General features: G+C 40.0%; 1 protein-coding gene across 7 annotated transcripts in view; it reads right to left on the reverse strand.

Annotated features, from left to right (window-relative positions):
* The window catches only part of LOC113009220 (protein tyrosine phosphatase non-receptor type 12), a 54,329-nt gene that overhangs the window by 26,661 nt on the left and 9,894 nt on the right, over nucleotides 1–17,774 (reverse strand). For all 7 annotated transcript variants that reach the window (XM_026147412.2, XM_080292079.1, XM_026147411.2 and 4 more), the window contains one exon: nucleotides 867–975. In XM_026147412.2, coding sequence (XP_026003197.1) covers nucleotides 867–975 — 109 coding nt within the window. The remainder of the gene's footprint in view (nucleotides 1–866; nucleotides 976–17,774) is intronic.

Genomic DNA, 17,774 nt, shown 5'->3' on the forward strand with positions numbered 1-17,774 from the left:
CAACACTTCTGATCAAAACGCCAAGTGAAAGCAGGTGCGTTTATTGCTGTGAATCAACTACAGTCATGAAAAAGATGCAGAATGATAAGCTAGTGCAGCACATTTGGCCTTGATCTATGCATATATGTGCGCATACATAAAGGCCAGATGTGCATTTTGATAAACAAGATGCCAACCGGAAGGAGTAAAGCAAAAATCGTCCACAGATATTTTTACCTACTCATAGGCAGCACACAACCACCAAAACCTACAACAATGCTAAACATTAGGCTCCATTTAAATCCTTGTTTATAGCAGCATTGTAGCGTAGCAAGGAGGCACATTAATGCAAAGGCCAGGTGTGACCAAAAAGTTCCCATAAAAATCAAAAGTTAATTTCTTGTGCACCTCCAATTCTCCTCCCACTTTTCAGAGTTAACTAGGTAAGTAGCATCTGAAGGTTTGGGCATACCAAATTACCAGAATTTGCCCATTTTGTCCCCTTTGTCCTCCCCATGTCTTCTTAGTATGAAGAAGCCTTGTCTATTAATTTTTGATTGAATACATTGAAAGTTGAAGAAAAAAAAAAAAAACAAGAGAAATTTGAACTAATTAAATCACGTGGAAGCTATGAGATAAATTATGCCACTCTAAGCTAAAGAAAAAAAGTTGGCATCTTTACATACCAACCCCAACTTTTATCCTGTTTTCTTAAAAGAAAGTGGATAAATCAGCAGTGGCTCCATTCACCGAGTTGCCAGTATAACATACAAGAAAGGTACATCGAAAAGTAACATGGTCATAAATTTTTATTAGTTTCACCTGTTTCTGATAAGTTCAAATGTGTCCTGTGGGAAAGAATCTTTCATCTGTGGAACATGACTTACATGGCAGTATATCTTTATATCTGTTCTTCTTCACATTCTCCTCTCTCTCCCCTATGTTGGTCGGGTAGATCTTCTCTGTCCGGTATTTGGTAGATAACCGTCGTAACCGCTAAAAAACAAACAAGAGAACAGGACAGACTGTAAAACACTGCTTTTCTCTTTAGCAGTTAGACATTTACCATGTGAAGTGGTTAAAAGTATAAACTGGTCTTCAAATAGAAGAACTCAAACATTGATTATTGTATTATTATATGATAAGACAGCAGGGTCAATCAGTGATACAAGTCAGACACAAATCAGCCTATCAACATCAGTATCACTCAAGAGAGAAAACTGGTGAGCTCGAATGAGAAAGCAAGCACTAGACAACAGCGCTAAAACCCCCAACACAAAACAAAAAAATAGAACTTACAGATGATGGTTAATAGACAGTGTTCAGTGCTCCCAACATACTCTTTCTTTAGACTGTCAACCGGGGTATATACCCGGCAACTCATTTCAGCATTTTCATTTTTAGTTTTTATCTGTCTGAGAGAAGACCACCCACAATTCACATATTCGTGGGAAATAACCTCGCTCTTGTTGTGAAAGTTTAATTGTTGATAACCAGCCCACATTCCAGATCAAGGCACCAAAAACTGGTTTGCTAGCACGTTGCCTGTAGATCGTATGGAAGATGCTGAACTGTCTGCCAATGCTTGCCTTCTACCTGCCTACTAATACTAACCAGGCCTTCAAAGTAAAAAAGTCTCGATTTAACGCTGCAATCAACACATTTCATTCTTATTCTGAAGGCCACCCGTCACGTGTCACACTTTTCACATTCTCACCACCACTTGACGAGTAGTTGCCAAGTCACTGAGGACAAGTCTGCATTTTTCATGCAAACTACAGGCAACGGCAGCAACCACAGCAATTGCAAAGAGGTTCTCAGTGTACCAGCATTTCTCTTTGTGACCAATTTTACATAGTGACTGCGAGTTCCCCAGGTGTTCACCAGTAATGATCAAGGCACATACTTTTCCAAAGAAGGGATTCGTGAGATTCCCATGGTTGCCAGTAGGTAGCATAACAACAGCAGTGGCTGCAATGACTTTAGACATGCTCGCAAAAGTATGGGTCGACTATCGTAGGACATATACCATGCGTCCAGAGGGGTACACATCAAGCACTTGTAAACACTGCAATATATTCAGCCACATATTTTAACCTTTACTGCAAGCTTTTAGGTCCACAACTTGTTTCCGTCAGCTCCACTCCAAGCCCGAGTGCGTGCAAGGAGCTGAAAAGGTTGGATCCGTGCATCCTTGTTCATTTAAGAAAGCATGTTTGCCTCCTTTCGTTGCATCAACTCGCGCCAGACGGAAACTAAATCGGTGGGAAACATGTTTCACTTCAGTGTTTGTCTTAGCTTAGATACAAGCAGGTTATTCCCATTTATAAACACAGAAATGCTATTTTATCAGTCCTTCTACGCTGACATCACTATTAATACCATTACACCACAGTCTAACACACGAACTCCCAGTCCTCTCTGTGTGACAGTGCATAAAGTTAAGTGTGTCCAAATCTAATAGTGGCTGACACTGATGAAGACACACTCAGTTAATGGGAAATGGGAAGAGCACAAGTACGTGGGTCTCTTGTGTGACAGCAGGCCAGAGCTTAGCTAGCTGTCCTTGAACACTGCAGGCAAGGATGAGGATATCTTTACAAAAGGAGAACACTATATTTTCTTCTGTTTACTCGTGTAACTACAGTCATTATGTGTTGGGCTTCGGGCGTTTACAAAATGAAGGTGACCTACACTCAACACCGAAAGCGCCATTTGTGGCCACAGAAGACTGAGCTAAAAAAAAAAAAAAAAAGCAGCTTAATACACTATAAAATGACTTTTCAATGAGTCTCTTTATTGTCAAGACAACTGCTACTGTGATAGAAAATGACATCAGGAAGAGGAAAAAATTTTAATTTAAAGAACCACATTTTATTAAGCCTATTCTGAATCCTTTGTTTTTTTTTAATCTTCATTCTGGTCTTGAGTTTAACAGTGAAAGTCTAAAGAAACTTCAAAAGCACAGCAAAACTTTTGTACCATTATAAAACTCTTGCTGCTGAAGTTAGATAGCATTCGCATGGTGTCACTCTCAAGGGCCTTAAAAAAAAGAAGATATTTCTGAAGTCTGTTTAATCTCTTTCCTCTTGGTTATTCAGACATTGAGGAAATTAGGAATCTCTCTCTCTCTAAGTCTGAGAAAGTCGGCGTGGGCGTTCAGGCTTCTGGAGCCTCGTGTGAAAAATGGTCCCACCTCTTCTCTCTGGCTTTCCTCCTGTTACTGTAGCACGGCACTGCACACCCCAACTCCTTGTGTTTCTTCCTCGTTTCACTTTTGTAACAACTACAGTGCTAGTGGACATATTAGCATTGAATAAATGTGACATTTCAACAAAAAAAAACAAAAAAAAAAAAAAGACTATACTTGATTTTTCAAAATCTACAATGCTTACAGAAGTATTAGATAGTGGTTTCTGTGCATCAGTTTTTTCTTCACTCGTAAATAATTAAAGCATTTCTGACTTCCAGAAAGTTGTCTTTTGAATCTTTTTATATTTTCTGAGCACAGCACACAAGAATCCCCCCAATGACATGATCAGTTTTTCAAAATTAAATTTTACGAACTGACGGAGAGAAAAGGAGCGCGAAACAGAGACCGTGGGCGGCAACACAGCTGTGCATGTGTGTGAGAGTGTGTGTGTGTGTGTGTGGTAATAGCGTTAGAGCTCCTCTGGCCTCATGTGAATTACATTTGCAACAGAGGTCTGCTTCTGTGTTGGGCCACAGCCCGGGCAGACATGCACAGAAACACACTCTCACATAGACACATACACAAAACGAGTAGAGAAGTCAGGCAGTAATGATGATAAGTAGCTTCCCTTTGTAGCCCCTTTTGTTTCATTTACAGGAAACCCGGGGAATCAAATTCATTTTCCCATTAAATCCTGTGGATTTAGACATTCGGTGGCACCTGGCGTACAGATTTTTGCCCCCTTAATCACCCATTTTAATCTTGAATGACAGAATATATTATCTGCCAGTTAGGACAAACCAAGCAGTAACAGCAGCTACACTCAAAATTTCTGCAAAATTAACTCTAGGGCAGGGGTGTGCAGCATAAGGCCTAAGGGCCAGAATCAGCCTGACACAGACTCAATATCGGCCCACTGTATGACTTTGGAAAATGTATTTTTTAGGTGGATAGTTCTGGTATCTTCTGTTTTACAGTTACAAGACAGTCTGGGCAATGAGCTACTTACTCTATAAGCCCAGGGAGACAAGCTGATAGATTTTTTTAATTTACTACAGCAGTATTTCTTTATCATGTAGAAAAACTGAGATGTAATGTTGAAATTACAAGTCTTCTTTTTCTTTAAATATATCTGAGGGATAGAATGTGTAGTTAAACTTTGAGTTTTTACTCCAGTGAATAGCTTTGCATCGTTCACAGTTCGATGTAACTCAATCTTATTCTGTGAGATGATAAAAGGTCCTTAGTTCACTCACTGTCTACCATGCTGCTATAAGGCAACCCTATCGTTAAGCAATCTTCTTATGATAGACACAAAAAAGGTGTTTTTTGGACAGCAAGTGGGCGGGGCTTCTTGATTAGATTTTAAGGATACCTGTTCAATGACATAACGCAGAGCCAAAAGTAGTAAAACCTGCCTGAAACTAAGTGTCAAGAGCAATCTGAAACTTGAGCTTTTAGCTAACAAGGATTAGCAACACACAAATGTACTATAATAACAATCATAAACATTTGTAACTGATACGTTTTAGTATCCCAGGTTTCACACAGTCACTGATAACAAATCTGTAAATTATACTGATGTTCTTAAATATAATTAAAAGCATGTATGCAAAACCAGTAGTTTTAAGTCATGAATTCACCATAGAGCGCTATCTTCAGCATCACTGACAGCGCCTTTATTTATCACTTGTTAATCTGCTGATAGAGCAGGGCTGACTTGTCTGTGGAGTGTCACTTACAACAATTACAGGAATGGCAACTAGGAACTGCTTCCAAATTGTCTACTCCATCAAAATATATGCCTTTAAATGTATCAGTTCCTTTAATCAACGCTAGCATATTTTCTGAGAAGTTGTGCAACAATGGATGTAAACTCAGCATGGCCTTTTTTTTTTTTCCTGTCTTCACCACAGAGACAACTGAAAAGGAATTAATGAAACAACCAACAAAAGATCAACCCTATAAAGGCACTTGTTTCAATATCAGTCCTTAGTTATAATTACTAATATTATTACCAGTTAAAACCACTTGTTTAATTGAAAGCCTATGTGATTTAAGGTAGAGTAAAAAGATACCTCTATAATATTAGAAGATTAGATGAAGAAAATGTTAACAGTACTCCAATCAGTCCTGTGAAAAGCTGAGCTCACACCCGCACGGCTTCCATAGTAATTAAGAGGTTAAGTAGCAGCTATGTGTTGCTAATCAAATATACCTGATTAATTGACAAACTTGTCAATTAAGGCAAAAGTTTCATTTGCAGTTTGTAGGTCTGGGGCATTCTGGTGGGTTAACATCTTGCCACAATCTTCTTAGGAGGAGATGTTCCAGAAAATTCCCCACAAGATTAGACAATGCTCAGAGAAATTGGAAAAAACAAAACAAACAAACAAAAAGCCCCAAGTGCTACATCTCACACTCACACTCTGCAGGCCTCGATTAGCTTGTTAAATGTTGACGTTCACCCCAGTATAATTAAAAACAGCTTGAACAAGAATAGCTTGTTCGGAAGGGTTGAAAAGGGGAAGTCTCTTCTTATTATAAAAACAAAACGAAACATAGCAACACAGTTTAGGTTTGCAAAGTTGCATCTGAACAAACCACAAGACTCCTGGAACAATGACCTTTTACAGACCAGACCAAAGTGGAGATGTTTGGTCATACTGCGCAGCACCATGTTTGGTAAAAACCAAACAGCATATCTGCACAAACAACTCATACCAACTATAGAGCACGGCGGTGGAGGGGAGATGATTTGGGCTTATTTTTCCAGCCACAGGACGTGCGCACCTCGCAGTCACACTGTCGACCGTGAACTCCTCTGTAAACTATTCTAGAGTCTAGACTGAGAACACCAGTTCAAAAGCTAAAGCTTAAATCAAGATTGTATCATGCCACAGGACAACGTTCTCAAGCACATCAACAAATCTACAACAGAACGGCTGACGAAGAAAAGAATCAGGATGTTTCAATGGTCCAGTCAAAGTCAAGACTTCAACCTGACTGAAATGCTGTGGTGGGACCTTAAGAGAGCTGTGCATAAATAAATGGCTGTAAACCTCAATGAACTACAACACAGTAAAAAAGCGTGAGCCAAACTTCTTCCACCAATGATGTGAGACACTCATAAAATCATATGATTATTGTTTCAATCAATTTCAATCAAAAGGCAATTTGTGCAAAATATTTAAGCTCAGAAAACGGAGTAAGCTGAAAAAAACAAAAACAAAACAACTCTTGAGCTTTTTGTTTCTTTTACACATAAACTACAGATGTGGCAGTTTAGGAAATTTCAAAACAGCCATAACTCTCCATGATTTATGTTTACTGTGAGAGATATGTGTTTGCACCGTTTACATATTTCTTTTGTCGTTCAAACTAAGCATGTTTCTTTCACTGTCATTTATCACTCAGTATCATTACAGATTAACAAAAAAAATACTGCTTTACCTTTCCTTGTCCTAAATTTTATTTCCAATTATTCTTACATAAAACACAGAGATACACCAAAGCATGTGTGTCCTCTCACAAATAATTTCAATGTCTGAAGAATTGAAGAGTGTGACGTTTATAAAACAAACTAACAAGAGAAGTGAAGTGTAAGAAAATTCGAGTGAAAAAAAGAGGAGATCAGAGCTTGCGTATTTCAGATAAAGGAGAAAAAGTGATCTGAGGTCAAATATAAAAAGAAAGCGGAGGCAGCAGGAAAAGATGGGGGGAGAAAGGGGAAGCAAAGGACAAGGAGAGAGTCGAGGCTTTCAAGAGGCTCATGATAACTAAGCTAATGGGTTCTTTTATTGTTGTGTCCGACGTTTATTCACAAGCTCCCGTTGTACTCCGTCGCTTCATACTAGCGTCTGTTCTGAATGGAGAAGGTGGGGGCGAAGAAAAGTAAATATCCCTGTTTCTATTGGGATTCAAGTGCACTCCTCTATTCAAGTCTTGTTTGTTATCTAGCAGACGGTGGATGTATCGTTTCTGCCAAAGAGCACCTCTGGGTGGGAGAAATTAAGCAGGAAAAAATAAATAAAGAGAATTTTGATTTATTGTAACAGTAATAAATATAAATTCAACAGAGAATAATCCATTTACTACCACATTTAAAGAAATGAGAACCAGGATTCAGCGCTATTTGATATATCCCTTAAAATGAATCAGCTGTTAAATAAACTTCATGCAAACTTAAGAGTTTCAGCAGTTCTGTACTGATTTCGTCCCAGCTGATCACAACAATGACTGGTGGCAATTTTAAACCAAGAAATACAACTGCCTATAACTCTTCTACCCTCAGGAAAGATGTCAGCACAATGAAAAACACAGGTACCCAACACCACAGGAAACTGCTGTGTTCTCGGAAAAACTTGTGACAGGTCCTGTGGTTTTCACACCCTTAAAGTCATCACATCATTCTCGTGTACAAAGTTGAAATTTTAAAATCACGTAATGCTTTCAATACATTTCTGTTTTAGCTTCTGCCTTTTTCTTAAAAAAAAAAAAAAAAAATTAAAATAAATTGATCACCTACTATGACATTTACGTGCTCTGATTGTTTAGGCGCCACTCACCAAGAGGTGCCAGCTAGCAAAACCTTCACCTGCAGATGTTCGAAGCAGAAGAAAGCGAGGCTACGTTTTGACAGTACATGCTTCATCATCGTTCACAAGCTGGGTTGCATTTGTCAAGATTACTCAAAAGCTTCTAATTTGATCCTAATGAAACTGAGAAGCGGTGCATGCACAAGTAACATAGTAACCCACACTCAGTGCATGTTTAATGGTTTCTATAACTGACACTCGGGTTTATGCACAACTCCGGCCAAAGCTAACAGTAATTTTATAGCAATCTACTTTAGTGGGATTACTACTGTTATTTTTCATGGCAGACTTCTCAAAAGCTCGAGATGCATGGAAACGTGTGTTTCCTCTTGCAGCCAACAACAGAACATCTGATGTACTTTGGTTTACAGTTAGAAAAGCACCTCTGGCCTTGAAGTGCCACATTGTTGTTTGTTAAACTAATTGGGGATGAAGCACATCTGTTAAGAAATGATGTAGATCAGTCACATGAGAAAAGAGCACTGCAAATGGGGCAATTCAGCTGCATTTCAAAGTAATTAAACAGTAATTGCACCTCTTGAATCGAAGTTATTAGTTTGCACTCTAATCACATGTTTATTGTTTCATTTTAAATTTACTGTGGTGGTGTACAGAGGCAAAAATTGCGTCAGTGTCCACACACTTATGGCCCTAACCACCAAAAAATAAATTATCCCCCCCAAACCACTTATACAGGAAAGAAAACCACAGGCAGAATACATGTGAGTAATATGAACAATTTCTAGGCAAGACCACATTGAAACCACTGGATGGTTGTGGCTCTGACTGCAAATGGATGTATCTTGAAACCTTACCTAACAAAAGCTCATTAGCATTTATTTGAAGACAACTGTCGAATTGCTCCAATTTCCTCCATTTTATCATGTTCTTTTGGTGCAATAAAATAAACTTCAGAGCAATAAATGTTTTTTTTTCTTTTTTTGCACATTTATCATTGTTACCATACTACTCATTTTTCTAGTTTTCCCAGCATTCACATGTCTCCCGTTGCTCAGTTTCCTTACGTACTCTGTTTCTACCTTCTGTTACCGGTAATGTCCGTTTCTATCACTTTCTTATTTCCCATCAGTCTGAGAAGTTAAACAGTGTGAATGAGCTGGCCAATTTCCTGTGAACGCTTGACTTCCACTGCCATGCACACGCAGGGCGGTGCCCCCAGCAGCCCAGGGCTGACTTCACAGACCCTCTTGAGGGTGTGACTGAATCACATGTGCTCAGAGACACATTTCTTCACAATGACTTGGCCTAAATGGCTTAAAGATGCCAGGGCAGTTACTGGGATGAGAAGCAGACTGAGGAAGTATAAATATTAAGAAAATGATGTTTTTTAAAAAAATGCCAACAGAGATCATGATTGAGACGGAAAGAGTGCTTTAGATGTAGTTGTTAGTGGATCTAACCTACTTTCTGTTTCCTGGCTGAACAAGTCAGCATCAATGTACTTCCCTGGTACACTGAATAATTCACACACATACAGTGGGGCAAAAAAGTATTTAGTCAGCCACCGATTGTGCAAGTTCCCCCACTTAAAATGATGACAGAGGTCAGTAATTTGCACCAGAGGTACACTTCAACTGTGAGAGACAGAATGTGAAAAAAAAAAATCCATGAATTCACATGGTAGGATTTGTAAAGAATTTATTCGTAAATTAGGGTGGAAAATAAGTACCGTAAATGTCGGGCTATAAGCCGCTACTTTTTGCACAAGCTTTGAACCCTGCGGCTTTTAGTCAGGTGCGGCTTTTCTATGGATTTTCCATGATTTTTGTGATATCGTAAGACGATTTGTTTTGTGTGTTCCGCTGTTGTACGGCACTACGTTGCCTGGCGGAAGGATCGGGGTTCAAGAGTGGTATGTTAGTCACATGTCCGTCCGCCAGGCAACGTAGTGCCGTACGAAGTAGCGCGATGGAGAGGAGGACACCGCCACGGCCCTTCTGAGGGTGTTCGACTCTGACACTGACAATGAGGATTTCTTTGGTTTTGAAAGTGACAACGAAGGAGAGAAGAAGAGTGGATGACGAAGCCATCATGAGCCTGTTTGTATCCGACACTGGAGAAGAGGACTTTGGTGGTTTTAGTGCGCAGGAAGAAGAGAAAGATGGTGGTGAATGACTGACTTTTCTTCTTGTTAAAGCTGTGTCACTGCACCTGAGCCTAAAAGGTAGGCCGAATCTATTGTTCTGGTGTGCTGTAGGTTATTGTTATGTACTACATGTGCAAATATGTACCCATAACTTGTTTTTCAAAATATTAATAAAAGTGATGTCTCCAAACAGCCATCTCTTTCCTGACAATTCCGTTTGTGCATTCTCTTACATATGATAAGTCAACATTGAAACACCTGCGGCTTTTGGTCAGGTGCGGCTAATGTATGTTCAAAACAGGATTTTCCCCTGATTTTAGCTTGTGCGGCTAATATTTAGGTGCGCTTTGTAGTCTGGGAAATACGGTATTTGGTCACCTCAAACAAGGAAAATCTCTGGCTCTCACAGACCTGTAACGTCTTCTGTAAGAAGCTTTTCTGTCCCCCACTCGTTACCTGTATGAATGGCACCTGTTTGAACTCATCATCTGTATAAAAGACACCTGTCCACAGCCTCAAACAGTCAGACTCCAAACTCCGCCATGGCCAAGACCAAAGAGCTTTCGAAGGACACCAGGAAAAGTATTGTAGACCTGCACCAGACTGGGAAGAGTGAATCTACAATAGGCAAGCAGCTTGGTGTGAAAAAATCAACTGTGGGAGCAATCATCAGAAAATGGAAGACATACAAGACCACTGATAATCTCCCTCGATCTGGGGCTCCACGCAAGATCTCATCCCGTGGGGTCAAAATGATCATGAGAACGGTGAGCAAAGATCCCAGAACCACACGGGGGGACCTGGTGAATGACCTGCAGAGAGCTGGGACCAAAGTAACAAAGGTCACCATCAGTAACACACTACAACGGCAGGGAATCAAATCCCGCAGTGCCAGACGTGTTCCGCTGCTGAAGCCAGTGCATGTCCAGGCCCGTCTGAAGTTTGCCAGAGGGCACATGGATGATACAGCAGAGGATTGGGAGAATGTCATGTGGTCAGATGAAACCAAAGTAGAACTTTTTGGTATAAACTCAACTCGTCGTGTTTGGAGGAAGAAGAATACTGAGTTGCATCCCAAGAACACCATACCTACTGTGAAGCATGGGGGTGGAAACATCATGCTATGGGGCTGTTTTTCTGCCGAGGGGACAGGACGACTGATCCGTGTTAAGGACAGAATGAATGGGGCCATGTATCGTGAGATTTTGAGCCAAAACCTCCTTCCATCAGTGAGAACTTTGAAGATGAAACGAGGCTGGGTCTTCCAACATGACAATGATCCAAAACACACCGCCCGGGCAACAAAGGAGTGGCTCCGTAAGAAGCATTTGAAAGTCCTGGAGTGGCCTAGCCAGTCTCCAGACCTCAACCCCATAGAAAATCTGTGGCGGGAGTTGAAAGTCCGTGTTGCTCGGCGACAGCCCCAAAACATCACTGCTCTCGAGAAGATCTGCATGGAGGAATGGGCCAAAATACCAGCTACTGTGTGTGCAAACCTGGTAAAGACCTATAGTAAATGTTTGACCTCTGTTATTGCCAACAAAGGTTATGTTACAAAGTATTGAGTTGTATTTTTGTTATTGACCAAATACTTATTTTCCACCCTGATTTACGAATAAATTCTTTACAAATCCTACCATGTGGATTCATGGATATTTTTTTCACATTCTGTCTCTCACAGTTGAAGTGTACCTCTGGTGCAAATTACTGACCTCTGTCATCATTTTAAGTGGGGGAACTTGCACAATCGGTGGCTGACTAAATACTTTTTTGCCCCACTGTACATAGAGGCAAGCACATTCTGTTTCTTCAACTCTTCTTCAGCTGACTGGCAGAAAATAAGCTCTTCCTGCTACAGCAAAGGGGAGAAGGTTTTTGAATGTGTGTGGCCAGGAAATGCGGTTATTGAGCGCTACTGGCAGAGAGGCAGCACTGACGGTCACCTTCCATGCAGACACACATACACACACGCCAAAATAGGTCACTCCTCACAGTGTTCTCAGAAAACTCCATCTCCCGCGTTGCGAGCATGCAGGGAAAAGATGCACTGCTACAGCATGGAGACTAAAAGGGTCTGTGTGAGTTTGTTGCTGTGCTTCCCTCACTCAGACAATTCAATCAGCCTGATCTGTGTGCTCTGCCTTTCTTTCACTGTGGCATTAATGTCCCCGATCAGTAAAAGGCTGCACAAGTGCAAAGTCATATTCAGTTATAAAGAAAGATGTGGCTAAGACAAAGCAACAACCGCAGAAATATTAAAGGAACAGCTTGACATTTTGTGAAAATATACCGTCTCCGTCTCACTGACTTTCTTACCAAGAAGATCATTACTAAGCTAATGGCTTTAGCCGAAGCTAAAAGCCAACCCCTAATATAAAACAGCATGTTGATGTTTTATTAAACAAGCTTTTATATTCAAGTTTTTCTTTGAATAAAAAAAAAAAAAATGAATAGAAAACACTTTGTGAGTTTTGCCCCAACTTTTTTTCATGTTAATAATAGTGCTGTCAAAATTAACACTTTAACGCGGATTAAGCCGTCATCACGATTAACTCGATACAAAAAACTTTTCACGGTATTGGCGCATCTTGGGTGCAGAATGACTCAAAATTCCTGAAATGTTTCTGTCAACGCATTTCGGGCAGTTTGTCCAAGTAGAGTTACCTTTCCACATGCGCAAATGGGCAGTTGATCTAGTAGTGACGGGCAGCTGAACCAATCAACTCAATTTGAAGGAGGATAAACGCATATTGGCCCTCCAGGGCTCTAGAGTGCGACCAATTTGGTCGCAAATGCGACCAAATTTTTCAGTGGTGCGACTAAAAAAAAATAAAAAATATTTGGTTGCACCTGTGCGACCAACTGTTCGGGTAGCAAAAAAAAAAAAAAAAAAAATCTGCAACATTCCCTGTGGTCAACAACAGACACACATTATGCCCCTATTGTGGACTAAACCAATCTGAGATAGTCAGGGGCGGGAACTCTCTGATTGGCCTTGGTCCAATTGAAAGTGCAGGTGGAAGTGGGAGGTGAGTAGCTTGAATAAAGCGATATCAATTCATTAAATCCTGAATCGACTTTTAAACATAACTGTGTTTTGCCAGAAACGCCAGATTCTCAGATTAAAGCTCACAAAACCATTTCAACAACAACCAAACAGCAAATGAGAGCAGGTACACGGATTCCACACAAAGACGTAAACACAGAGGACCGACGCATCAGAATCAGCTTTGTCTTTCTCGGCTTTCTCAACCGACGGCCCGTAGACGGACACGCTGTCGGAGCTTAGCGATCCTGATGCGTCCGGTCCACGCTGTGATTACGTCTTTTTGCGCTGATTCTGAGCTGCAGGTTTTGTCTCTGCATTTGTGTACGCCTAACTTGTGCCGTACCGGTACGCCCATGGCAAAAAGTTAGTCTAGAGCCCTGCCCTCTCTATGGGAAATTTGAGCATTAAAAAAAAAAAATAACAAGACGGAACAGTTGACCGACAAAGTATTATGCACATTGTGCAGGAAGGAATTTTCTTTTCACCGAAGCACTTCCAGCTTAAAATATCACATTGACACGATGTATAGGTTAGCCGGGGATGCTGCTAGCACTTTGGCTAACGCGTCACCCAGCTTGCAACCAGCCACTCACGGAGCATCAGTAAGTCTACCTCGGACATATTGACTGACACAGTGCCAAGTGGATTGCAACAACCTGCGACCTATTAATATTGTTGAGAACACGCGCTTTACATAGCTTTGGTTCCTCGTTTCAAGGACTTGAAGTGCCCATTATTCTGTTAACACTACATTAATAAAAAAGCAGCAGTAATTATAATGTTTGCTACTCATGTCCAACATGAACATTATCAATCATTATTAGCCACAGCTGCTAGCTGCTACCTTAATGACAACTTAACAAAAAGGCTAATGTGGCTATCAGGTTGCTGTTAACTGTTAAATGGCTGGTTAACGTTTATTTCACTGTTGTTGAGATAAGACCTTTGCTGGCTTCTCAAAATATCTCACATTGAGATGTTTAGTGTTGAAAATGACAACTTCAGCTGGAAGTGAGGGGAGTGGCTGCCTATCTGCAGTGCTACTATGTGTTGTGCATCTACTGTGGGAGGCAAAGACGGCACTGTTGACACAGTTACAAATGAGTGTCTAATCCTTTATTAATTTGTTAGTATTGATTAGTATAAGAGTATTGATTTTTTTTTGTTGATTTTTTTTTTTTTTTTTTTTAAACAAACCTTGTCAAGATAAGTATTTTTGCCGTTGCCATTTTCAAACCAGATGAATGGCTGAGAAGCTGCAAGCTCACTGTCTAAAGATTTGTGACTGACAAGTCATTAGCCAACAAGCATACTCTGGACAGCCCCCCTTATTCCTTGAGTGACTATAATTTACACAGTGGCCATTATGTTGTATTCAGCATTACTTGAAATTAGTGAATGAGCGCATCAAGTAATCAGCAGTCTTTTTCCAAGCACAGGAGTCACCATTAAAAGGATGACTTCAGTGCTGGTTTCACTTTTCAGACCCAGAACCAATTTCTGTTTGTTATGCTACTATGAGATGAGCTCATTTCAAAACTGCAACAATTAAATTATTAACTGTGTGGTTGATCAGATATAACAATTTCTTCATTTCAAAGGCAAAAACATCTATTCCCTGGTTTCATCGTCTTAAAATTGACAATATACAGCTTTTGTTTTAAAAAGCTCAAATAGGCTTATTCAACCACCACCTTTATCTCAGAAACTATCTATTGGTATTTTTTAACATTTTATACTCTAGGCCAGGGGTCGGCAACCTGCGACTCCGGAGCCGCATACGGCTCTTTAGTCCTTATAGTGCGGCTCCGCGTGGTTTGGGAAAATAAATTAGAAGTATTTAGCTGAAGTGTATTTTACTTATGTTAGTTCTTTTTTAACTTGAAAAAAAAAAATTATATTCTATTATTTTTTCATCGCTCAAAATAAGCGCCACACTCGCGGAAGCCAGTGTACCACAACGGCTCACAACAGTTTTTGTTTGCTACATGGATCATTTTAGTTCTGCTGGGTGTCTTTCCTTTTGTTATATTTCTTAAAGAGTTCAAAATGTGTTAATTACATAAATAAAATTTAATTTTCTCTGTAGCACTTCATTTCATAAGCAACACACCTTAGTTGTTCACACAAAGCATAAAGGTAAAAAAAAAACAATATATACAGTGTTATCTTCATTTTAGATGTCAAAAAGTATTTGTGGCTCCAGTGTTTTCTTTTGCGTGGAAACTGGGTCCAAATGGCTCTTTGGGTGTTAAAGGTTGCTGACCCCTGCTCTAGGCAATTCACAGAGGAAAATAAGTAGATTAAAACAACATTTCAAAAGCCAAAATACTAGTTGTCACCATTTCCCATATTAATAATGGGGAATGGCAGCAAAAACCACATCACCTAACTATTCAGCTGCTACTTAAAACTAAATACAGTGGTCCCTCGCTATAACGCGGTTCACCTTTCGTGGGGGTTTACACAATTTTTTTTTAAGACCATTATCAATCAATCAATCAATCAATCTTGTTCCGTGTCTCCTGTACAGTACAGAATGCATTAGGCTTGTCAAATTTACATAAATCTTTGATCGCAGTGTGACTCTGAAGTGCTGTACTGTATGTTTGTAAGTTTTCTCCCCAACAAACACAACAATGTCAATGAACCGTTTTGCACAGTCAGAAGGCACCTGCGGGTGCCTTTGGTTTGATTATACAAGAGAGAAAAGTGTGAAAATGTTCATGCCTGTCTGAGAAAAGCATATAAAGTGTGTAGTGAGGGGCTTTACAGTCTTAAAACATCTATAATAATTGTAAAAAATAAAGTTGGCTACTTTGCGGATTTCACATATCGTGGGTTAGTTTTAGAACGCAACTCCCGCGATAAACAAGGGACCACTGTAACTGAATTTCTGTGGATGTTTTGCAGTCAAAGTAATAAAAACTCAGCTTTCAGAGAATAAGTGAGCATGTCAGGTCCCTGCTATTAGTTGTATAGTTAAACAGAGCTTATAAATCATGCTCATTAACAGAGGAAATAACATCAAACCACACCCTGAGCACTGGAATGAGTCAGGGGTTCGGACCTCAATGTCAAAGATCTCAACAAAGATAACGTCAAACAACTTAGCATGAGAAACCAAGTTCAACATACGCGCTCATATGCACAGTGCACTCATTTACACTTGAAGGCAACTGGCCAATATAGGTCAGTGGAGCACTGACAGAATCAGTGCATAAACAATCACACAATGAAAAACAGTGGTGCGACAAGAGTGACTTTTAGTGACACAAAGCAGAATGATTTTTTTCAGTTGCCATTGGGCCTTCCTTTTTTCCTGTCACACTTTCATTTTCAGTTCTAATGTATCTGACTGAATAAGTGGGGTATACCGTGCTTTTGCAAAGGTCCATCATGACGATGCACAAGCATCATGTAATGTTAAAGGAATCTCAAGTAAATATTTTGTAACCATATATGCGATTCTAACTTGTACATGCAGTTAAAATGATTGAAATGGACTGCGGGAAGCACCTGTGCTGAACTGAGCACACATTTAAAACCACCATTACTCCTGAGTGCCCACTTCCTTTGGGACCGCGAATGCCACCCATGCATGTACAGTACAGAGATCATTGTAGACAGACATGCACCAAAACAAACTCACACTTCTTCCTCCAATTTAATGAGTCACCGTGTTAGTGGCTTTGTGATGTCAAAAGACAAAACAAAAGTGACCAAACAAAATAAAAGCAGAAGCGGAAGGAAAAAAGACTGGAATACAGTTGGACAACCCAATGAAGGAAGTGGAAAATTAAATAGTCGAAAGACAACTTTTGAATGTAGAAAGATTTCCTGAACAAGTGTTTAGATGTTTAGCTGGTTCATGCACATTTTAATGGCAAAAAAAACCCTGGGAGACAAACCTTCAATAAATATGTAATTAAAGGAAAAAACAGAATGAACAGAATGGTTAAATTACAACTTTCAGCTCTTGGTTAAGTGTATTCAAAATGAACACTTAATGGCCCCCTCAGCTCATATTCTGTCCTGAACAGGGTCTTTTAGCTCCTCCATCCTTTCTTCTTATTGGCTGCCCCTCACAAACAAGATTTGAACAGGAGATGGGTGGGGCTTTGTGCTCACAGCCACAGTTTTGTGCCTGACATATATGACCATATTAGGGTCTGAAGCTGAGTGAGAGTGAACTTAATTATCAGCATGACCTCTCCTCTGCCTTTAATCTATTCTGTTTCTCTAAAAGTAATCTGAAATTTAACCAAATTCTTAAGATTATTAGATAATAAAAAATTAAAAGAAAAAAAAAACCCCACATCATTGTGAAGGAAAGTGATAATGAAATAATTCACACCAAAAAGCAATGAGATCAGGTACATTTGTAGAGTCCAAACACAACCACATGCACGCATAAATGGTTTGCATTTACCGGTATCGGCTTGTTGGTAGTTTCCCACCCTGGATCAAAGCTTACAGCAGGAAGCAGATGTGAACAGACCTCATAATCCCAATCATCTGGGACAGGGGCTCATTGTGTGTTTCGTGTGTGCTTGGTGCCTATGTGCACGTATTAATCAGCTCCCTGCTCAGATACTGTATTCACTCTCTATATTAAAGGTCAAGCTGCTGACCAAATCTGCACTTTGCTGTGCGATTCTGTGGATTAAGATGACATTTTGGATATGATATTAATAACGATAATGAAATGCAGGATTATTTTCTTCCATAACACACTATACATCAGCAGGGCAGAAGCAGGATAGGTGTGAGTGCAGGTAAACGAATGTGGGTGAGGTGCTATGAACGATAAGACTCGTCCCCATTTCCTTTCACGTTAGTCACACA

The sequence above is a fragment of the Astatotilapia calliptera genome, chromosome 17 (assembly GCF_964374335.1).
Source record: "Astatotilapia calliptera chromosome 17, fAstCal68.1, whole genome shotgun sequence".
Classification (NCBI taxonomy): Eukaryota; Metazoa; Chordata; class Actinopteri; order Cichliformes; family Cichlidae; genus Astatotilapia; species Astatotilapia calliptera.